Source organism: Cervus canadensis, chromosome 1 (assembly GCF_019320065.1).
Source record: "Cervus canadensis isolate Bull #8, Minnesota chromosome 1, ASM1932006v1, whole genome shotgun sequence".
In the NCBI taxonomy this organism is placed as follows: domain Eukaryota; kingdom Metazoa; phylum Chordata; class Mammalia; order Artiodactyla; family Cervidae; genus Cervus; species Cervus canadensis.
In genome coordinates this window covers 118,161,955-118,186,604 of record NC_057386.1, presented here as the reverse complement: position 1 = coordinate 118,186,604, position 24,650 = coordinate 118,161,955, and the positions used below count along the sequence as shown (strand labels likewise).

The window sequence follows — 24,650 nt, the reverse complement described above, 5'->3', positions numbered from 1 at the left end:
AAAAAATGACTGGCAAGAAACACAACATGGATAATTGGACATAAATTTATGTATTTTTCTGTATATTTTTTCCTCAAAATTAAAACAGGGGATCTTCCTTGACTAATACCATGGGCGCATAACAAAAAGTTTAGATCACCTGCAGAAAACTAGAACAATAAACATGTCATGCACACACATATACAAACATCTCAGTGTCTGTTATATCATATACACAAAAAACCATGTATATCATATACATTAAAAAATGAGTGCATAACCAAAAATGAATATAGAAAGAAATGAATCTGACTTTGTAGTAAGTTCATAACTACACAGAAAATTAATTCCTGTAGCTTTTGAAAACAGTACTAACAGTACACCCTAATTGGGATATATTCTAAGAACAAAAAAGACTCCAGGGAAATCATGAACTTTAATTAGAAATCTTTGTAATTAGAAATGATAGTGGTACAGTCATTCTGAAGCTATTTCCCTATTATAGGATTGAGCAAATGAGGTCATACACTGATGCAGCTATAAAACAGGGTTCTCTCTCTAAGTGAAGGGAAATGCAAATATGGAATGAGAAGAGGTGAAGAAGCTGGTGTTGAATTGGAACTATCAAACTTGGTTTGATACATATTCATGTATTTATTGATATTGATATATTTAAAATTTGCTTTCAAATATATATTTACTCCCCAGCTCTGTCTACTACAAGGGCCTAGAAGCAGTAACACTCCAGGAGCACAAACACCAAAAGATAAGACAAGCAGATATTCTGTGCTTCCTGATGTGACATAATGGGATGGCTTCAAAAGCCACTATTGAAATGACGAGAGAAATCTGAACAGGGACTGTATGTTAGATAATATTGAATCAATGTTAAAATTTCTCATATATAATAATAATGATATTGTAATTATACAGGATGTCCTTGTTAATAGGACATGCACACTGAACTAACAAAATTTAGAGGTTAAAAATAAGCATCCTGACATTTGCAACTTATTTTCAAAAGGTTTGGCAGAAGGAGTATACACAAAGACATACTCATAAAAAGAAAGAGCAAACATAGTGAAATGTTATAATAACAGGTAAAGAGAATGTGGGTGTTCACTGTGTTCATCTTTTGACTTTCTGATAGACCTGCAATTGCTCAGAATAAAAAGCTGAGGAAAAATAAATTTAAAAAAAAAGTCCTCACCAGTTCTGTAGTCCTGACTCTGCTGCTTACTAGGTATGAGACCAGCTTTCTAACTTGACCTTTGAGCTTCAGCTTACCCACCTCAAAGCTGGAGATAGTGGTATTTATTCTTAGGACTTAATAAAGTGGTATTTATTCTTAGGTTATTGGAGAGATTAAATAAAATGAAACACAGCAAGTGTTTAGCAAAATGGCCTGGAATGTGTCAAGTCCTCAGTAATGTTTGCTATCATCCTCCTCTTCCTCCTCCTCATTATTATTATTATAATCTCCATCCAAACTCTTGTAAGTCAAATGTCACTCAACTGTAGGTTAGAGGTCTGTGCTAGGACAAGGCCCGAAAACTCAGGAAGGCTTCTGCCCACTCCTGGTAGCAAAACAGAAGTAAAAGCTAATGATGACACAGGCTCCTTGAGAAACTAATACCCATCTAAAAGGGACTTCTCAAGTCCCAAAAGGGTCCTGGATAAACCCTCAGAGCACATTTTCCTTACTTTTTTATTTAAAAATGGTAGCAACAAAAGAAAATTCATAGAGCAGTTCGGATCTGGCTCCTGGAATGAGCTAGAGCAAGCAGAGTGAGTATATAAGAGAAAGTCAATTTCAAGAAAAAACTCTCCCATGCGGGCCCAAAGAGACATGCAACAGGATGGGTTGGCCACACTGTTCAAAACAATTTTAAACATAGTAAAGATAACTCAGTGTCCAACAATAGGGGATGGGATAAATTGTGGCATATTCACACCATTCAAGTATTATATAGCCATTAAAATTGATAATTAGATCTATATGTCCCAGCACAGAATTAAAAAAAAAAAAATTTTCAAGGAAGTCACAGTATACATACGTTATAAAGCCAGGGATATGAATTCTAAAAACACACAAACCAACTTCATATCATTCACACATAGGACAAATGCAGTGAGTATAAAAACATGTTCAGGAAGGAGATATGCCAGCCTCCTGATGGTGGTTTCCTCTGAGGAAAGAGCGAGGGGAATGGGACTGCGCAGGGGAACAAACGGCCCCACAACTTCCCCAGTGATGCTTTATTTCTTGAAAAAGAAACGTGATCTCAAGAAACTCTTCTTTCTTTTTCTTTTTACTTGAAGTGTAGCTGATTCACAATGTTGTGTTAGTTTCAGATGTACAGCAAAGCGGCTCAGTCAGGTACACATTTTTTTTTCAGATTCTTTTCCCTTATAGAACATTACAAGATACTGGGTACAGTTCCCTGGGCTATACAGTGGGTCTTTGTTACCTACACTATATATAACATAGTGTGTATCTGTTAATCCCAGACCCCCACCACCACGACGTCCCCCTTTGGTAACCTTACTCTTGTTTTCTATGTCTGTGAGTCTATTTGAAGAAATACTTCAAGAGTTTTTGGTTTTTTTTTTTCCCCCATTCAGTAATCACCAGAAGAGAAAGGAAAAATGCAGGGAACCAGATTCAGGATGAGTGGAACCAGAACTGCGCCTTGTTTGGGATTACATCGGGATCGAATCAGGCTCAATTTAATAACTTCTTATGCTCTGCTCCAACTCATCCTTATGTGGTCCCTCAAGAGAGAAGAAAAGCCCAGCTTTCAGGCCCCTTCTGCTGACTCCCTAATCCGCTCACTCTCAGGAGGCCAAGTCCTGAAACCCCACAAGCAGGCCTGAATCACCCCTGATCAGGGGACCAGGGCACTGGCAAGGCCTCACTCACAGGGCTGCAGACAGGTCTTCAGACTCTAAATGAGGGTAGCAGGTTGTCCAAATGTGGTCTTAACATTTCCCACCTGGCAGGCACTCTCAGGATGTGCTCTTGTTCTTCCAGCTTACCTAACGGAAAGTGTGAAGTCTCCAGGGTTGCTTTTACTGGGCCTCGCCAAAAAACTGCCGTCAACTCCTCTTGTCAACAGCAGGTTTTCTGCCTCCACGCCAGTGATATTTGGGTGAAACCATCTTGAGAGAGAGAGAAAAAGAGCAATGAAAAGCAAAGCACTGCTTTCCACACCATTGCAGCTAAAATGCCTATGAGAAGAGCAGCAAATAAAAACACCAACACAACCCTTTTCCCCAACTCTCTTTGATCACCGCCTCCTCCTTGTCTTCCCCACGGTAGGGACCTGGCGTCCTGCTGGCACAGTAGGTGGGGCTGGGGGCATGGTTAGTGGGACTGGGGCCGAAATGGATGCTATTTATACAGGGCGGTTGGGGACGGCCTCAGCCATAAGGGAATATTTGATCAGATCTGGAAGAAGCAAGGCAGTAACATGCAGCCATATAAGACAGGAGGACAGCAGGCAGAGGGAGGAACAAGAAAAGGGCACGGGGCAGACTGTTTGCGACCTGTTCAAGCACTCAAGAGGCCAGGGTGCTTGGGACGGAACAGACAAGGGTCAGGGGGGAAGGAGATGAGGCCAGTAATGAAAAGCCAGGTGAGGGAGGGCCTTGGAGGACACGGTAAAAACTTCAGCTTTTATTTTTTTGTGAAATGGAAAAGGACTACAGGGTTTTTAGGCAGAGAAGCAACATGATCTTACTTTTTTTTTTTTAATTTATTTATTTGGCTGTGCAGGGTCTTAGTTGCAGCATGAGGAATCGTCAACATTCACTGTGACATGCAGGATCTTTAGTTGTAGCACATAGAATTTTTAGTTGCAGCATGTGGGATCTAGTTCCCTGACCAGGGATTGAACCCAGGCCCCCTACATTGGGAGCAGAGTCTTGGCCACTGGACCACCAGTGAAGTCCCTGACTTATATTTTTAAATCATCCTTCAAGCTATTATGCAAGGACAGAAGCATACAGATCAGTTAAATAAGCTACTCTGATAATCCACGCAAGAGATGACGGTACCAAGGACCAAGGTGGCAGAAGGAGCAGTGATAAACAGTCCAACTGGGAATACTCTAAAGGTAGCCAACAGGATTTCCTTATTAACAAATGAGATGGGAAAAAAAGAAGAGAGTAAGAAAGATGCCTGGGTTTCAGGTCTGGGTAAGTAGAAGGTTGGAGGTACTGTGTACAAGACAGGGGGAAAGGGTGGGGAGAGGAAACTCAGGTGTTGGATTTGGCATGTGCTAAATACGAGATGGTTAGTCATCTGAGAGTCCGGTATATACTATGCACTAAAGTTAAGATATTATTATTGACAATCATAATAATAAATATAGGACTGTTCTAACATGTAAATCCATGGCTGATTCATGTCAATGTATGACAAAAACCACTACAATATTGTAAAGTAATTAGCCTCCAACTAATAAAAATAAATGAAAAAAAAAAAAAAAGACTGTTCTGACAAGGAATAATCAGAAAAGGCAAGAATTCTGACATAGCCTACCAACATTCCTGTTATTTACATTAACTGAAATTTATTTTCCTTTTAATTTTTCCTATTGTATCTTCCGAGCATTTGGGGGGAAGTCTAAGCATCACTCTGATTGTCCCAGAGAAAAATCACAGGGCTCAGGTAAAAAACATACATATATGTTAGCTGGCTTTTTACTCCCTCTGAGAGCCTGTCAAAAGATCAAGATGGAATTTTGCCCCAGGAAAACTCAACCTCAAGTTATGTATACCTATCATCCCAACATCCCATACTTTAGCATACAGCATGATTACTAAACTCTTTTTTTTCTTTTTAACCTTGCTCATGATTTCTTTGATCTGTGGTTCCCACCTGAGTCCCCACAGCCCTAGGGAATCAAAAAGCAATAACAGAGGGTATCCAGTTACTTATAACTTTTCAAAAAGTACAGTGAAAATCTTACATTAATATTCAATTTGTCTACCTATATAAGCCAGTTAGAATGTCAAATCTCTTTTGCTTTTGGCTACAAAACAACATATTACTTGATGTGATAGTCTGAAGCTGAGTGGGGGAACACACATATAACCGAAAAAAAAAAAACAAACCATGCAATAGAACAGAACTAATATTTAAAACTAAACTGAGGGCCTTCCATGGTGGCCTAGTGGTAAAGAATCCTGCCAATGCAGGAGACATGGGTTTGATCCCTGATCTAGGAAAATCCTACGTGCTGCAGAGCAGCTAGGACCATGTGTCACAACTATTGAGCCTGAGCTCTAAAGCCACAGCTACTGAGCCCACGTGTCACAGCTACTGAAGTCCGTGTGCACTAGAGTGCATGCTCTGCAACAAGAGAAGCCATCACAATGAGAAGTCCAGGAACCGCAACTGGAGAACAGCCCCAGCTCACTGCAACTAGAGAAAAGCCTGCAAAGCAACAAAGACCTGGCACAGCCAAAAATAAATAACTAAATAAATATATTAAATTTTAAAAAAATAAATTGAGACAATAAATAAGATGTGAATATATACACTGAAAAGTTTCCCCAGGTATTTAGGAAAATTAGCCCAGAACAATCACTCAGACACTTGTTCTAATGAAACTATTACACTTTAAAGACAAATGGGAAAAAAAATCTTCAATGCCTGCTGCTGCTGCTGCTGCTGCTAAGTCACGTCAGTCATGTCCGACTCTGTGCGACCCCATAGACGGCAGCCCAACAGGCTCCTCCGTCCCTGGGAGTCTCCAGGCAAGAATACTGGAGTGGGCTGCCATTTCCTTCTCCAATCCATGAAAGTGAAAAGTGAAAGTGAAGTCGCTCAGTCATGTCCGACTCTTAGCGACCCCATGGACTGTAGCCTACCAGGCTCCTCTGTCCATGGGATTCTCCAGGCAAGAGTACTGGAGTAAAATCAATGCCTGCAGTAGAATCAAATAACTTGCTACAGGAAACAAATGAGACTAGCATCCAACTTTTCAAAGTCAACAGATGCAGCAAGTTGACAAATGAACAAGAATTATTCAAAAACTCAATGAAAGAAAAGTGTAAACCAAGAATTTTATATCCAGCCAAGTTATCCTTCAACTATCAAGGTTATAGAAAAAAAACAAGTTTCAACATACAAGAACTAAGGGAATGCTGCACATATCAGTCTTTCCTGATGATTCTCCTAGAGGATAAACTTCATCTAAGCAAACGGGAACAAGCAACGCTGACAAAATAACTGACAGTGGGCATTTAATAATCTGTAAGTGTACATGGACAACTAAAACAAAGATGGGAATGAGAGTAGAAGACTAACATACAGTAGTTACATATTGTCACACAGTGGAAATACTACAACTAGAAAATGGGAAAGGGAAAACAATAAAAACCTCATTGTTGGGGAACTAGGATCCCACATGAGCCCTCTTGATCTTCACAGCTAAACAGTCTGTGTGTTGCCAGGAAAGATTCCCCAGCACCACAACTAAGACCCGACACCGCCAAAATAAAAACCTCACTGCTGTATAGTGAAAGTCACTCAGTTGTGTCCAACTCTCTTCTGACCCCAGGGACTGTAGCCTTCCAGACTCCTCTGTCCATGGAATTCTCCAGGCAAGAAAACCGAAGTGGGTAGCCTATTCCTTCTCCCACAGACCTTCCCAATCCAGGAATCAAACCAGAGTCTCCTGCATTGCAGGCAGATTCTTTACCAGTTGAGCTACCAGGGAAGTCCCATTGCTATGTAGGCAATAGTTAACAAATGGGTATTTAAAGATAATGAAAAAAAATCTGATAAGCCTGATAATGAAAGTTAAATAACCAAACAGAGGGGATAAGTACTAGAATTAAGAAAAAAGACACAAACCTTCCAAAAAACTATTTTCAACAAAAAACTTTTAAATACACATCTTAGAAAAAAATTATACACACATACATAAACACACACACACACACACACACATCTTGAGAGAAACAATGCAAGGAACCACTATATATACAGCGGACCCCTGAAAAACTTGGGGGTTAGAGGCACTGATCCTTACACGGTTGAAAATCCATATTTAACTTTATAGACAGCCCTCCATATCCACCGTTCTGCTTCCAACCACATGATTTCAACCAGCTGCAGATTGTGTTGTACTATAGTACATACTTATTGAGGAAAATCTGTGTTTAAGTAGACCTGTGCAGTTCAAACTTGTATTGTTCAAGGGTCAACTGCAAGTATAAAATATATGATAGAAGTGATACCAAACTTATCAATCATAACAATAAATGTAGACGAGGTTGCTATCTATTGAAAAAAATTAACAAACAACAAATCTATGAATATTTATGTACAAACACCTTTATGGAGCAAAAACTACAGGAGATGCAAGGAAACACACTAATAATAGGAGATTTTAATAGTCCACATCCAATACAAAATAAAACAGACTAAGAAAATAGGTTAAGAGAAAATCTAAACAACATAAACAATATGGTAGATATATTGTGCATATGTTGAACTCCACACCTTGATAATAGTCACATATTCTTCCCTAGTGCCTAGAGAATTTTCATAAAAACTGATCAGCTATATTAGGTCACAAAGAAAAGAAAACAGTAACTCCTATAAAATAGAAGTATTACAACTTAATACCATTGTATCATGATTGGTCAACAGAATATAATAGAATTCTATATTACCAAAACTATCATTTAATAGAAAAACCTGTGATCACTTTTTAAAATCCAGATGCACATCAGAATTATCTTAGAATTCTTTGAAAAATACAAATGCTCTGGTATTGCTTTTTTTCTCCAGATGTGTTTCTAATGAGCAGCCATGTTTCAAAGCAACTGGACTATACGATGATCTTCTTTTATCTAGTTTGTTTCACATTATCTATTTCATAATCAGTGCTCCCATTTTATTTAGTCTGTTTTCCATTTTTTCATATATAGCCATATATGTACTATAGACATATTACATGTCTATATATACATGTATAATATATGTATTTTAGAAAACTTATAAATTTTTGCCTAGCTAAAAAATTTATGACATTTTGATTCTACTTGTTTGATGTAGTATGAATAGAATGCTAGATTTCTAATAAAAAAATATATATGCAACAAACAACAAAAGTTTACTGTATAGCACAGGGAACTATAGTCAATATCTTATAATAACCTATAATGGAAAGAATCTGAAAAATAATATATGTGTATATGTATAAATGAATCACTGTGCTGTGTACCTGAAGCACTGTAAGTCAACCATATTTCAATAATATATATATATATAAAGAGAAAAAAGTATTACCAAATACAGTATCATAAAGCAATAAAACCAAATTCTACTAACAAAAGCAAAAAACTGAAAGGCCCTTCTACCTGGAAATTTTAAAACCCTCCATTAAACAACTATTAGATAAAGGGGGAAACAAGCTCAAATTACACAATTTGTAAGAAATAATGGCCACAAAAACACTATGTATCAATATTTATAGCATACAGCTAATGGAGTGATCGGTGGAAAATTCACTACACAAACACTAACAATAATAAAAAAACAAAGCCCCACCCCCCAAAAAAAAGGCCAAAGTATACCACAAGGAAGGAAACATATTTTATAAAGATAAAAGCAAAAATCAAAGAAAACAAAAAGGTAGCAGATGTAATTAATAAAAATCCTGCTTCTTAAAATTAGCAAAATAGACAAACCACTAGTTAACTTATTCAGGAGTACAAAAACAAGAAAAAAAAATCACAAATACACAAAATAAGAAATGACAAGGGGGAAATAACCATAACCACTTAAACAGAAGACAAAGAATTTTTTAAGAAACTACTTTGCAAACTGGTGTGCAAATAAATTAGAAAATCCAGATGAAGTGAATAATTTTCTAAGGAAATACAGACTGCCAAAACTGCAGGCAAACCAATTTCCATATAAAAACAGAGCAATTTTAAAACTACCCCACAGAAAAGCACCAGGCTTTTTATTTTTTTGGTTTCAAAATGGAACTCTATCAGAATTTCAAAGACCATACCATTCCAATGCTCTATAAATTATTCCAGAGAAGCAAAAAGAAAAGAAAATGCACCACTTCCTTTCATGAAGCAAATATAACACTGATATCTATATCAGATAAAGATAGCTACTTCAGTGATATGGAAAGCAGATACCTTGTTCCTGATTCAAAGAAGATTCTAATTATTTTTAAATTATAACGATGGTTGTATCACAGTATTCGAAAAATCCTTAAACCTACAATTCTTAGGTTACTGAGGTGAATGAAAGGAAAAACCACTTTGTCTCCCCTCTGTGGAAGCACACTGCAAGCTCAGCGGTTATTTCACTTACACTGGTCACCCAGCCTGGACCCCCACCACCTACGGGAGATCTGTTCCCTTACGGTCACCACTGTTACCTCCTCTTTGTTTTTCAAAAACAGGTTCTTAGAAGAATTTCTCGGGTTTGCCCTCAACCTCACCACGGGGAGGGCTGCCTCAAGAGCATTGTTTACTGCTTCTAGCAAGATCTTTTTATCTGGTTATCCTGTTTTTCATTCCTGTTTCATCTTTCCTTATCTCAGCCAGCTACTTTAGGCGGCTCTAATTTTGTATAGAGTCGATGTCCTCTAGGATCCTGCTGAGCACACACACTTAAAACTTTCTAAAACCCTTTAAAATTTATTTATTAAAACAGCACACACACAAAAAAAAAAACCAGCACAGATAGGCATGAAATTCAGAGAAAAAGCCCAAGGTTCCATATACTCCCAGCTGTATTCGCCAAAAGTAACTGCAGTTAGCAAGTTTCCTGTAACACTGAGAAACGTCTCATGCATATATATATATATATATATATATATATATATATTATATGTGTATATATATAAATATATTTGTACACACACACACATATTTACGTACATGTGCACGGTGCATACTCCATGCCAGGCTATGTGAACACACACACAAATGGAATCCTGATCTATACCCCAATTTTTTCATTTACTACAACACAAAGATCTTTCCACATGATCTTTCTATTCTTTTTAATGGCTATACATTATTCCATTATAAGAATGTACTATTCATAATTTAATCCCTAGTAACATTTATATTATTCCTAGATTTTTGTTAACACAAATAGTACAGCATATCATACCCTTTATAATTCTCTTTATACACATTTACAAGTATGTTTGTAAATTAAAATTTTAGAAATAAAACTGCTTTGACAAGAGTGTTTTCTTAACTCTGACAAATTTGCCAAACTGCACTCAAAAGAAAGTAACAGTTTCAACTCCCATGAAATGAGTGTGAAAGTCCCTGTTTTCTCCCAGCTTTGCCAATAATACACATATTACCAAACTTTTTCATCTGAGTCATGGAAAATGGTACCATTCTACTTTGCATTTCTGTGTGAAACTGAGCAATTTTTCATGTTTTCAGACCATTTTTTTTTTCCTTTTCTGTGAGTTGTCAGCTTGCCATTGTTCATTTTCTATTGGATTTTTTTTCTTACTCATTTAAAGGGGCTCTTGATAGAACCAGAAAAATGATCGTTTATTATATGTGTGACAACATTTGTCTTAGCATTTTTCCTTTTTTACTCACTTGTGGTTAATTTTTTTGCCCCAAAGAAATTCATCTTGGCGTGGTTAAATTTATCAGCTTGTTCCTTTATGGCTTCTGGGTTTCTTGCTATGTTTAGAAAAACTTAACTCACAGCAAGTTGTTGTGAGCTTGAAGTAAATTAATAACGCATAAAATGCTTAGCACAGAAAAAAACTCTAAGGACTTTCACCTTGGGAACTAAGAATTTTGTTTTAGGTCAGAAAAAAATACGTACAATAAAGGCACAGATTTTAACAGGACCCTTCACAATAGGTACTAAAAAGACGGGGTGGCTGGAAGAAAAAAGTAAATAAGACAGAGATTAAAAAAAAAAAAAAAGACAGAGATGAGAATTTACATCAGGAAAGAGTTTGAAGACAGAGAAGGCATAATTATATTTTTACCCCTAATAATATTTTTTAATTGGTGGAAAACTGCTTTATAATGTTGTGCTTTTTTTCTGAGGTACAATAACACAAATCAAGTCATGAGAAGCGTTAGTCACTCAGTCATGCCCAACTCTTCGAAACCTCATGGACTGTAGCCCACCAGGCTCCTCTGTCCATGAGATTTCCGAGGTAAGAATACTGGAATGGGTTGCCGTTTCCTTCTCCTGGGGATATTCCTGACCCAGGGATCAAACCCAGGTCTCCTGCATTGCAGGTGGATTCTTTACCATCTGAGTCACCAGGGAAGCCATAATTTTATACATATATCCCCTCCCTTTTGAGTCTCTCTCCCCTACAAATATTTCAGATTTAAATAAAAAGTTGAAAATTATAAAACAGAAAAGACTTCTCCATGCTCATATTATTACATACATTTTTTTCTCCTCAATTATGAACTAGCTCTGACAGCAAGGAAAAAAATAATTTACTGGCTATTATTTATTATGGCTGGTTAAAACTGTGGCCACAGCGCTTCCCTGGTGGTCCAGTGGTTAAGAATCCGCCTTGCAATGTAGGGGACATGGGTTCGATCTCTGATCCAGGAAGGTCCCACATGCCATGGAGGCAACTAAGCCCATGCATCCTAGGGCCCGTGCTCCAAAATAAGAGAAGCCACCACAATGAGAAGCCCGTGTATCGCATCTAGAGAGTGGGGCCCCCCCACCCCGCCACTAGAGAAAGCCCACACGCAGCAACAAAGACCCAGCAGCCAAAAATAAAAACAAATAAATACATACTTTTAAAAAACTGTGGCCACATTTACTGACTGTTTTCCATGGGGCCAGCATACAATGTAGGCTCCAGAAATCAAATTTTTAGCCTTTACAATGTTATTTATTTCTAAAAATTTCTAGAGCAGGACTCTGAGTCTAGATAGTCTTCATTCATAACCATGTGTTCCCACCTTTGTATATTTTAAAAACACAACATTTATGTAGAGTATCCTGCTGAGGCTGAGAGACATTATAAAAGTCACTTTCACTGCTGAAGGTGGGCTAGGTAACCACCATGGGCACTCATCAGGTAGACTGGCACAGGAGAAAAAGCAAGTGGTCTCTTTACCCCTTTATTAAACAAACTATTATTGCTTCATTGCCAAGTTCTAATTACGCCTATCGTGTTATTAAGAGGGAACAGAGGAGAGTAATGTTTACAAGGGAAACTCAGTAACCAGCATTTAGCACAAAGGCTAGACAGAGTAAAAGGGCTTAACAAACACTGGTTATCGCTGTTGTTATCATTATTATTACTGGTGGAAGATATGCAGATAGATTCTTCTCTTGCATAATTATGTTAGTTTCATATGACCCATTTTGACATATGAATCATTTATGTTACCCTGTCTTTGCAAAAACTGAACTTCACGGCTCAGGGGCTGTCCCCATGTTATTTCGAACGGTGTATAATTAGAAATTGAAAGTTCTACAACATAATCCACCCACTTGAGTTTTGATGTATTGTAAACTCTCCTTCCTGAGCTATGCTTTTCAAAAAGTATTGTATTTACCAGAAACTTTTTCCCAGTTGCATGTTTAATATTTGTAGTTCAACGACTAGCAGTTTTGTGATTCACAAAACGCTCACCTCTAACAGAGCAGTTAAGAGTTCATTCAGTCCCTGAGATCTTAGTCAGGGTAAGGGATATGCGTGTGCTAAGTCACTTCAGTCGTGTCTGACTCTGTGCGACCCTATGGACTGTAGCCCACCAGACTCCTCTGTCCATGGGGATTCTCCAGGCAATACTGGAGTGGGTTGCCATGTCTTTCTCCAGGGGATCTTTCCAACCCAGGGATTGAACCTATGGCTCTTACATCTCTTGCACTGGTAGGCGGGTTCTTTACCACTGAGCCATGAGGGAAGCCAAAGAATCGTGAAGTTAACAGGTTTAACATTAGATTATAGAGCTGGCCTCAAGGATGACAGAAACACTTGTAATATTAGGTACTGAGGCCACACATCTTCTAAATCCTGCCCCCATCTTCTGCTTCACGTGAATTCAAACAGCAGAGGTTAGTCTCCCCAAATCATGTAAATTTATCTATGTTACCTCAAAGGAGGGGAAAAGGGCATTTGGGTTTATCAACAAGGTAGGTCCATAAAAGATGAGAAGAAACAGATAAATTTCAGTCTGCCTAACGTCTACCGTAGGCACTTGGTGAAGGATGGATGCCTGAGTTAATTTTGGGGAATGAAGAAAAACCAGGGAGGAGAAAAGCCAGAGAGGAAGGGGACAGGGAAAAAAGTCACATGGAGAAGAGGGCAATAGCGTTCTCTTCTTTATTTTTTTCTCAGTGCCCTGCCACACGGCATGCTGGATCTTAGTTCCCTGGCCAGGGATCGAACTGATGCCCCCTGCAGTGGAAGTACAGAGTCATAACCACTGGGCCACCAGGGAATATGAGCATTCTCCTCTTGTACACGGTAACTCTCACAAACCTGCAGGTGCTTGACAACCCTCCTAATTGGTCATCCACTGGCACTGCCTACTTTTTTAAAAACTTTTTTTTTTAATTTTATATTGAGTATAGCCGATTAACAATGCTGTGATAGTTTCAGGTGGATACCAAAGGGACTCAGCCACACATATACATGCATCCATTCTGCCCCGCACTCCCCTCCCACCCAGGCTGCACCATAACATTGGGCAGAGTTCCCTGTGCAGCGCAGCAGGTCCTTGTTGGTTATCCACTTTCAACGTAACAGTGTGTACATGTCGATCTCAAACACCCTAACTATCCCTTTCCCCATCCTTCCCCCTGATAAGTTTGTTCTCTTAGTCTGTGGCACTATTATTTATTAAGATTCTCAGGTCATAACATGGCCCAGGTGGGTACCACCCATCTCGCAGAAAGAGCTGAAAACATATACACACTCACACAAGCCCAATGCTTGTGAAAAAAAGAGCCTCCAATCAATGTGTGAAACAAATCAGCCCTGTGCTGAGTGGGCTTGAAGAAAGGAAAGACAGAACCCCCCACCTCCAGGAGAGTTTACTAACCCAAACTACCTGCCGGGAAATCATACCAAAAATGTAAATCTCTTATTACTGAACACAGATTCTACAAAGCCGTAGATCACTGAGACCAGGCTCTTCTTTATGTCAAGCGAGTTTAAAAAAGAAAACGCTGATGAACCAAAAATAAAATACAATGATGCTGATTATTTTATCCATGCGTCCCCTTCCCCCCAGTGATGTGGGGAAACAGTCGAGCAGGCTATTAATTTCAGGAACTTATTCTCAAGGCTGCTATGCTAAGAAGGGAGTTTAAACTAGGGATCCAAAGTCTAATTTCAGTTTCTTGCCTAAATATAAAGTAATACTGGGTATGGCTTTCTTACCCGCTGCTCCAGAAAAATCATAATCTTTGTCCTTGGGGAGAAAGCTTAGAGTCTGGTACTTTCTGCAGATTACAAGAATATTCCTCTTTTCCAATTAAATGCTAATTTTCTATGGGGAAAAGGATGAGTTATGAGGGAGGGGTAGTCGATAGGGAAAAGGATTCTAGGTAACAGAGGTTAGAAAAAAGTTAAGGCAGCTTTTCAATGGTAGTAAAGAGCTGTGGCTTAATGGATCGTTATCTTTTCACGGAGTTTCAGTGGTCAGCATCTCTGCTCTGAGGACAAGGCGCTGGAAACTGCCTCCAAAAATCTTTCCCCAAATGGCTTCTACCCTGTTTGAAGTCTCTCTCTTGTTTGTCTGCTCTCCCAGGGTCTACTGGAGCCTCTTATAACCCTCCCTTCACAGCAGCTAGAGGGATATTTTTAAATAGATCAGTTCATGCCACTCCCGATCACATCCTTCTATGGGTTTGCGCTGCTCTTAAAATACAATCCAAACTCCTCTCTGTGGTCCACGTGATACTGAGGACCTTAATCAGCCCTGCGTGGTCTAGCCCCCACCTACGGCCCGGTGTCAGCTCCACCCCGTGCCCCTGCCTGTCCTTCAGGCACTCGGAAAACTGCCCACCTCGGCACTCTCACACTCGCCGTTTCCTTAAAACCTGGACACCCAGCGCCTGGTACAGTGCCCCCATACAGAGTAATCCCCTGAAAACCAAGTCAAATCCCACATTCGTGAATGAATAGGTCAAGGTTCCATTAGAGTGGGTTAGTGGAACGACAAAGGCTTGGATCTATAGTCTACTATTTTTAAAATAAACATATTGCATGTGGGTACAGGTATGTGTATATAAACAGACATATACAGGGTGTGTGAATGTGTACATCAGTACACAAGTATGTGTGTATTCTAAACAGTACGCTCTATACTGACAAATTTCAGTTTCGTTTGGTACTACTTTCATCAAACTCATTCGATGTTGGCCTACAAGTCTGTCTCCCTCTAAAGTCAATGCTACTTGAAAACATGAACTGTGTCTTTCATATTTCAGCACTGCCAAGAGTTTGCTAAATGCACATCACCCCCCAAAACTCAGGAGTGAACTGGGCTGCAATTTTAGGGTGTTTGAATCCATTTCAGGGGGGGTCTCAAACCCTTGGCTGCAGTTCACAACTGCCACAGAACCTACCAAACATCAGTATTTGTCTCCCCTTCCTTAAAAAGGGCAGCATTGAAGGGCAAATGTTGTCTGTGTTTCCCAAAGGGAAAAAGGAATAAGCACAGTGTCTTCTATTGTTCTGCTGCCGCCCAACAAAGTACACCAAGGCCCACTAGTAACAATTACAAACAAGGGTTGGCTCTGCTTTTCCAGATCTCGTGTGACTCTCCAACAGTCACCACATTGACCACGTGCAAGAAGGGTAAGTAATCTTAGCAGTGGGCCTTGCATTTGAGCAGCTCTGGACAAACACTCGAGCTCGGGACAGGATGTTAGCAAAGACAACCAGTTTCAACTGCAAAGACACAGAGCTGTTATTTTTGAGTAAGGCAAGTTTATTGACTCCCACAGGAGATAAACAAACATGGCCACCAGGGAGAGCCTGGGACAAAATGTACTTGACCTGCAACAGGTAAACCAAAAGCCTAGAGTTAGAGAACAAGCTAAATTTTCTGCCCCTCTCAGTACAAGTCATCAGACAGTCTCTCCCAGAGGAACAAAAGCAAACGCCAAAGATGTACCAGATGCTGAAGGACATAACCTGTCTGGTCAGCTGGGCGAGGCAGAGTAGAGCAGCCAAGCAATCTCAAAATCTAAACACGGAACTGCCATCAATCTGTTACCTGGGTGGTTGCTGTTCAGTGCCTAAGCCACGTCTGACTCTGCGACCCCGTGGACTGCCAGGCCCCTCTGTCCATAGGACTTCCCAGGCAAGCATACTGCAGTGGGTGGCCATTTCCTTCTCCAGGGAATCTTCCCAACCCAGGGATCCAAGCTCTACTGCCTAGCCCATGGCAGGGGGTGGGGCTTGTCATTTAATTGCTCATGCCTTCTTTTCCCTACCTGTGATGCTGAGAGGCATCAGCATACTGAATATGACATTTTAATTACTGAACGCATAGAGACTCTAAACCCGTGAACCAAAAAAGATTAGTTTGATAACTAAGCTACACAAAATTCAGAATATTAGTCACTGAGGAGTCAGCTCCTATGATCACCTCCTCAGAGACTTTTCCTAAACCCATTATCAAAACTAACCACATTCTCCACATTTGCTTTTCTTGGCCTCCCAGAAGCTATTACTACCTGTAATAGTCTTATTTATTCATGGGTTTGTTCACATTCTCTCTCAGTTGTGAGAATAGCAATCTTTGCCTACTTTATTGCCTCATCTTGCCTGGTTCAATAACTACTTGGTGAATGTATTAATTCTGAGGTTAAACGTCACTTGAAAAAGAACAGTTTGAAGACTGTTTGAAGACACTATCTGATTTCAAGACTTGTTATAAAGCTACAATGATCAAGATCATGTGGTATTGGCATAAAGACAAATAGATCAATAGAACAGAAGAGAGGCCAGAAATAGACCCATGTATAAATGGACAACTCATCTTCAAAAAAGGTGCAAGTTCAGTAAAGACGGACAGTCTTTTCAACAAGTGGTGCTAGAACAACTGAACACCCATATGTAAACAAGAGCATACCACATACAAAAGTTAACTCAAAGAGGATCACAAACCTAAAACTTTAAAACTTGGAGAAAACATTTGAGACTTAGATTAAGCAAAGATTTCTTAGGAATAACACCAAAAGCATGATCCACTTTTTTTAACTGATAAATTCAACTTCGTCAAAATTAAAACCTTCTGTTTAAGACACTGTTTAAAAAAATGAAAAGACAAGCTACAGACTAAAAGAAAATGCTTGCAATTCTGATCAGAGACCTGTATCCAGGATAAAAAAAGCTCTCAAATTTCAATACGAAAAGAAACAAGTAAATTTTATTTTTTACACATAAATTTTAAAAGGGAAAATATTTAATCAATAGATGTGCCACCAAAGAAGAGATACAGATGGCAAACACATGAAAAAATGATCAACATTATTAGTCACCAGGGAAAATACAAATTAAAATTACAATAAATATCAAATCAGTATGCTATACACCTGAAACTAATATGTTACACGTCAATTATACCTCCATTAAAATATTAAATAAGTAAATTAAATTAAAAAGTACTGATATAGGAAAAACCTACAATGACACACCTTTACATGACTGAAATTTAAAAACTGACCACACCAAGTGTCGGCCAAGATGTGGAGAAACTGTGATTCTTAGTACACTGCCAGTGGGAACATTTTGAAAACGTTTGGTAGTTTCTGAAAAAATTAAATATACATCTGCTCAAACAGGGGCTCTGTATCAACCTAGAGGGGTGGGATGGGAAGTGAGATGGGAGGAAGGTTCAAGAGGGAGGGGACATATGTATACCTATGGCTGATTCATGTTGAGGTTTGACAGAAAACAACAAAACTCTGTAAAGCAATTATCCTTCAATTAAAAAATAAATAATTTTTTAAAGTAAAAAAAATTGTAAATCAACTATACTCCAATAAAATTTTTTTAAATTATATCTCCTAAATATATATATATATATGTACATATACACACACACACACACACACACACACACACACACACACACACACATCTGCTATGTGATCCAGCCATACCACTGATAAGGATTTACCAAAGAGGAATGAAAGTATACATCCATATAAACACATGAACACAGACATTCAGAGCAGTTTTATTTGTGAAGCCAAACTCTGAAACAACACAAATGTCCAACAACAACTGGATGGAAAAATGAATGGTGGTACAGCCACACAGTGGAATATCACTGATCAATAAAAAGAACTATTTGCCATACACAACAACATAGATGAACCTCAATATAATTTTGCTGAGCATAAGAAGCCACACACAAAAGTCCACTGGCATAAAATCCTAGGAAATGCAAACTAACGTATAGTGACAGAAAGCAGAGGAGTGTTTGCCTGGCAACAGGGAAGGGATTATAAAGGGTTCCAGGAGCCATTACAGGGGTGATGGATATATTCATTATCTTGATTGTGTTGCTCGTTTCTTGAGTGTATACATGTGTGGAAACTTATCAAATTGTACACTTAAATATATACAATTTGTTGCATGTCACTTATACCTCTATAAAACTGGTTTAAAAATAATAAAAGACCTATGATCTGAAAACTAATAATAAATAATCCCCAATTATGTGCATTGTTGTTGTTGTTATTGTTTAGTTAATAAATCATCTCTGATTCTTTTGCAACCCCATGGACTGCAGACAGCCAGGCTCCTCTGTCCATAGGATTTCGCAGGCAAGACTACTGGAGAGGGTTGCCATTTCCTTCTCCAAGGAATCTTCCCCACCCAGGTATCCAACCTGAGTCTCCAGCATTGGCAGGTGAATTCTTAACCACTGACCCACCTGGGAAGTCGTGCATTACAATCATAATCTGACTTTTTATGGGGCACATATTTCTCTTCCATAACAAGTATGGGAGGGCTGGAGGAGGAGAGGAGGAATTACTTCATTTCAAACTGTCATCTTTACCACTTGCTGCTTTGGCTCTTCTCACACTTTCTGGCTTCTAAATTAACAAGTTGGACAATGTAGGGTCTATTACTACCCAACCCCTACCCCACCCCCAGTCCCCAGACTTTTTGTCTCCTAAAAGGAGCAGATCCTTACTTGTCTGGAAAAGCAGACACAAGGAACAAAAGGCTCAATGACTATTTGACAGATTAAAGAATAGACAACTGTTTTATTTAAATGCTCCCTAAAGAATTAGAACATTTGAGGCTATACACTGTTCTGCTGAAATGCAATTATATATTATCCAGATCTGTAAGCACTTGCCAGAAGACCTGTCCAAATTACTCACTGCTTAAGTTTTCAGTTTTCTCCTTTCTCTCTCTTTTCATCCCATGAATGAATAATGTGCAGGTGTATTTCTGAGAAGACAGTCCTAATGTTTTGAAAAGTCTCTCAGTCAATAACCCCAACAGCTTGAAACAGTTTTCCAAATGTCTAAGACAGTGACAATAACAGGACACTGTTATGATCCAAAAAATGGGTCTTAAGTGTGAATCCTATACAGAATGACAATACAAAATAGCAGGATCGTTATCTGAAAACAATCGATCATACTAATATTTAACAACAAAATTAAGGCTTACAAATGATTGGCAATAGTTATAAAATAATAGCAGACTAGTAATTAACAGTGGGGTTCTGTCTCCACCACTTACTGTTTGAGTGACCTTAGGCAAGAGTCGGACACGACTAAGCGACTAACACTAGAACTAGCACTACTAGGCAAGTTGCTTAACTTCTGAAATTCATATACTCTCTTTAGAGCAGGATAACAGTACCTACCTGATTGGGTTATAATAAGGATTAAATGTGTTTGGCATACGGTAAGAGCTAAATAAATGTTAGCAATTAGTAGTATGGTTACTCTGAACTTTCCAAGGATCTCATTAACTCACTCATCTTCCTTCTGACTCTTAGGTTCAAACCCTATCATTTACCAGTATGTTTCTTCTGAGCCTCAGTTTCCACATCCGTAAAACGGGGGTGATTAATGTTACCTGACTTTTAAGGTTGTGGTGAAGGATTAAAATAACTAGAGATACAGATCCCTTCCCTCCCACCTCCCTAAGCGAAGATCGCAGAGGAAGGAAATACTTCTAATAGCTGCAGATACAGTCAGTTTTTCCATTTCTGGCACGTGAGGGGTTGGGGGGTTGGGGGGAAGAAGATGCAAAGAGGCATACAAAGTGGTCAAGGACCCTGAGTAAAGCCCCCAAATGCGCGCAAGACGCAGTGACCCAGAGAGGCTCGACTATCGGCCTGGCCTCGCGCAACTCTCTCCTCTCCCCTCCCGCGTCCCGGGCCGAGGAGCCTCCCCTAAGTGAGCGGGGTTATTTCGGAATCACCATGAGGCAATTCTCATGAGGCAATGGGTCAGGAATGCGGCGCGCCGAGCCGGGCCGCTAGCGTCCGCGGTTCCCCGGGTGGCTCTACCTGCCCCCGTCCTGACGGGCATCCCCAGGGCTGCGGGAGCCGGAACTCCGCGGAGGCAGGAAATGAATGAGGACCCGAGGGGTTGGGGGAGCGCTAGGGCCGAGCCCCGGGGCCCTGGAGAGCTTAGGGGGCTGGAACGGAGCCTGCCCCGCGACCCCGGGCGGGAGTCCGAAGCCCAGCCGGGCAGCCCCCTCCCGGGCGGAGCTGACTGAAAGCGGCGGGGGCCGGGCCGAGGCCCGGGCCAGGCCCTCGGGGCTCCTCACCTCCGCGATGTCATGTTCCTCCCGCCCTCCGGCTCCGCGACGAACCGGCTCCTTACTCAGGCTCCGCTGGGCCCGGTCACATCGGGCTGGCCCGAGGGAGGCCCGCTCCGGACCGGACGGGGGGGCAGAGCCAGCCGGCCGCGCGCAGACCCCCCTCAAGGCCTGAGGAGCCCGGAGACTGTGCAGCCGCCCCCCAACCCCGGTTCGCTCCTCCTCCTCCTCCCCCGCCCTTCGCCGCCGGCTCCTCCGTGACGTCACTCCCACGCGACGCCCGCCACTACTTCCTGCTTCCATTCTGCGCTGAGGCTGGTCATGGCAGTTCAGTGGCTCTGTGGAGCCTCCGCCGCGCTGTTCCCAAAGGACCTTCTCATTCTTCTTTAGATCTTGGCGTTAGACCGTGCATTGTGCGCTCAAAGTTACACGCAGTCGTGTGAATTGATCCTATCTGCTCCCACAGCGTCAATTTCCATCCCTGCGCTGTGAAGTCGAATTTCATTCATTTCATTCCTCAAATAGTTGTTCCGCTTACTGCTGTGTAACCTTAGGAAAGAGGTTGGGGTCGCAAAGAGTCGGATACGACTGAGCGACTGAACTGAACTGAACCTTAGGAAAGTTGCTTGATTTCTCTGAGCCTCAGGTCCCTCCATTCCTTGATTTCTGTAAAAAGAGAAAGGTAATTGTATTTTCTTCTTAGGATTATGAGGACGATTAAATATGTAAAATATTTAGAACTAGGCCTGATCTGTTTAATAAGTTCTCAGTTGGTAAAGAATCCGCCTGCAGTGCAGGAGACCCTGGTTCGATTCCTGGGTCGGGAAGATCCCCTGGAGAAGGGAAAGGCTACCCACCCCAGTATTCTGGCCTGGAGAATGCCAAGAACTGTATAGTCCATGGGGTCACAAAGAGTCGGACACAACTGAGCGACTTTTACTCACTCTCTCCTGTAGTTATTGGGGCTTCCCTGGTGGCTCAGATGGTAAGGAATCTGCCTGCAATTCAGGAGATCCCAGTTCAAATCCTAGGTCGGGAATATCCCTTGGAGAAGGTAATAGCTACCCAAATCCAGTATTCTTACCAGTAGAATTCCATAGACAGAGAAGCCTGTCAGGCTACGGTCCATGGAGTCACAAAGAGTTGGACACAACTGAGCAACTAACACTTTCACTTTTCCACTTTTTTTGTGTGGTGATTAGTTCTATTATCATTAGAAGGAAACGTGAGCGTTTTCTGTCTGCTAGGCACTGATTTTCCACTATAGAGATAAAAGAGTGAAATCAAAAGGCAAAAATCCCCGATTTTCTCGTGGGAAGAGCTACAGTAATCAAAATAAATAAAACACTTGAGATAATACCCCCATACTCATCTCCCTTCTTTCCTCCATTGCCGTTTATATTACTTTAAATGAGGTATTTAGGGAAAGCTTCACTAAGGATGATATCTGAGTCAAGGAACAGTCTAGTAGTGAAGTTGCTCAATTGTGTCTGATTCTTTGAGACCCCCATGGACTGTATCCTACCAAGCTCCTCCATCCATGAGATTTTCCAGGCAAGAGTACTGGAGTGGGTTGCCATTTCCTTCTCCAGGGAATCTTCCCGACCAAGGGATTGAACCCAGGTCTCCCACATTACAGGCAGATGCTTTACCATATGAGCCATCAGGGAAGCCCTGAGCAGTCAGTGGAAATAATTTAGAAAAAAAGCATTTCAAGCACAGGAAGAGGCCAGTGCAAAGACTCAGAGGCTAGAGGCTGACTTCTGTATTTGAAGAAAAAGGAAGAGCATTGCAGGCAAATTCTTCACCAGTCTGAACCACCAGAGAAGTTGGAGCACAGTAGGAGGTGGGGGATTCGGGGGAGATATGGGAGATGTAGGGAGAGTAGTAGGAAATGAGATGAGGAAGGGGTAGAAATGGTATAGGGTCCAAGAGCCTATTGAAATAAATAGTAGGGACTTCCCTGGCAGTCCAGTGGTTAACTCTCTGCGCTTCCAATGCAAGGGGCTTGGGTTCCATCCCTGGTTGAAGAACTAAGATTCCATAGGCCAAAAAAAAAATTTTTTTAATCCGGTAAAAAAAAACAAAAAACAGAAAAAGATAAATGAACAGTAAAATGGAGAGTCATTAAAAGATTTTAAGCAGAGAAGAATATAAGCTATGCTTTAAAAGTATTACTTTGGGTACTTTGAGTAGTTGAATCAAGAGGGCAAGGCTGAAAACAGAGACCAGTTCAGAATACTGTAACACTGGAGATAATGGAGATGAGGTAGCTCAGACCAGAGTGAGAAGGTAGAGCTTTTTATCTGAGAAAAATCTGCCCCTGTGACTCATGAAGGGCCACAGATCTAGTAAATGGCAGAACCAAAATTCAAACCCACAACTACAGAGCTCCAAAATCATTTTTTTTCCCTTCCAGTGTTCCCCACATCATTCCTATACAAAGAACTCTCATACAGTATGCTAACTGCTTCAGCACTGATGCTACCGAAAAGTTCTTACAAAATTTATCTTTAATTTATGCCAATTTAAATCATAAACTTTGAGCAAGCATTTGTCCAGCCTGTTTTTTTTCATTCCCCTGAATCTGGCCACCCAGATGACAAACAGCATCCTATCTGATATTAAGCCTGAAGGCTTGTGCTCTCCAACATTCACCACATACTAGCCACGGTAATTTAAACTGCAAAACTAGTCACTCCTTCAGTTGAACACTCCAATGTCTTCTCACTGCTTTTAAGATACAGTCAAAAAAAATTTTTTTGGACTTTGCTAGTGGTCCAGTAGTTAAGACTCCATTTTTCCAATGAAGGGGGCACGGTTCAATTCCTGGTTGGGAAACTAGGATCCCTCATGATGCAGCATGGCCCAAAAAAATGAAAACATATATAAAATGCACAGTATGCAGCTTGAGTTTTTAAAAGCATTTGACAACCACCTGCTCTGGTCCCTGCTTATTTTACCAGCCCCTTTTCTCCCCACCACTCTATGATCCAGCCATGCTGAATGACTTTCAGTTCCTCTCAATAGCTATGTTCTCTTCCAGCTCAGGGCCTTTAAACAACCTTCTCCCTCTCCTTGGAGGATTCTGACCCTCCCCACAAACTCTAGTCTATGACTCTGATCTCAGGCTAGAAGTCATCTCCTCTGGAATAGAAAGAATCACCTCATTCTCCCAACCCACTTTAGATGGTCCCCAAGATACCTGGTGGCTCAGATGGTAAAGAATCTGCCTGTAATGCAGGAGAACTGGGTTCTATCCCTAAGTTGGGAAGATCCCCTGGAGAAGGGAATGGCAAACCACTCTAGTATTCTTGCCTGGAGAATCCCAAGGACAGAATAGCCTGGCAGGCTACAGTCCATGGGGTCACAAAGCATCAGTCAGGACTAACTGATTAATACTAAGACACCTATTGTAGCTTAGAACTGAACACACTCCATTATAAATCTAAGACACAATATCATATGAGGATTAAGTTGTTAATCTCCAAAGTTAACCTGCCTGGGTGTCCTCAGGCAAGCCACCTGGGTCCTCTGTGTCTCAGTTTACTTCTCTGTAAACTGGAGAGATCAAAATACTACCTACCATTAGTTCAGTTCAGTCACTCAGTCATGTCTGACTCTGCGACCCCATGGACTGCAGCACCCCAGACCTCCCTGTCCATCACCAACTTCTGGGGTATACTCAAACTCATGTCCATTGAGTCGGTGATGCCATCCAACCATCTCATCCTCTGTCGACCCTTTCTCCTCCTGCCTTCAATCTTTCCCACCGTCAGGGTCTTTTCCAATGAGTCAACTCTTTGCATCAGGTGACCAAAGTATTGGAGTTTCAGCTTCAACATCAGTCCTTCCAATGAATATTCAGGACTGATTTCCTTTAGGATAGACTCG

At 40.7% G+C, this 24,650-nt stretch overlaps 1 protein-coding gene across 4 annotated transcripts in view; it reads right to left on the bottom strand.

Annotated features, from left to right (window-relative positions):
- PTPN11 (protein tyrosine phosphatase non-receptor type 11) overlaps nt 1–20,992 on the bottom strand; it is a 65,274-nt gene extending 44,282 nt beyond the window's left edge. For 2 of the 4 annotated variants that reach the window (XM_043439476.1, XM_043439493.1), the window contains exons 1-2: nt 20,766–20,992; nt 3,019–3,141 (exon numbers count right to left, since the gene is read on the bottom strand). In XM_043439476.1, coding sequence (XP_043295411.1) covers nt 3,019–3,141; nt 20,766–20,779 — 137 coding nt within the window. In that variant the 5' untranslated portion in view covers nt 20,780–20,992. The remainder of the gene's footprint in view (nt 1–3,018; nt 3,142–20,765) is intronic. The other 2 variants (XM_043439468.1, XM_043439484.1) reach the window with 1 other exon arrangement.
- Between the last annotated feature and the right edge of the window lie 3,658 nt (nt 20,993–24,650).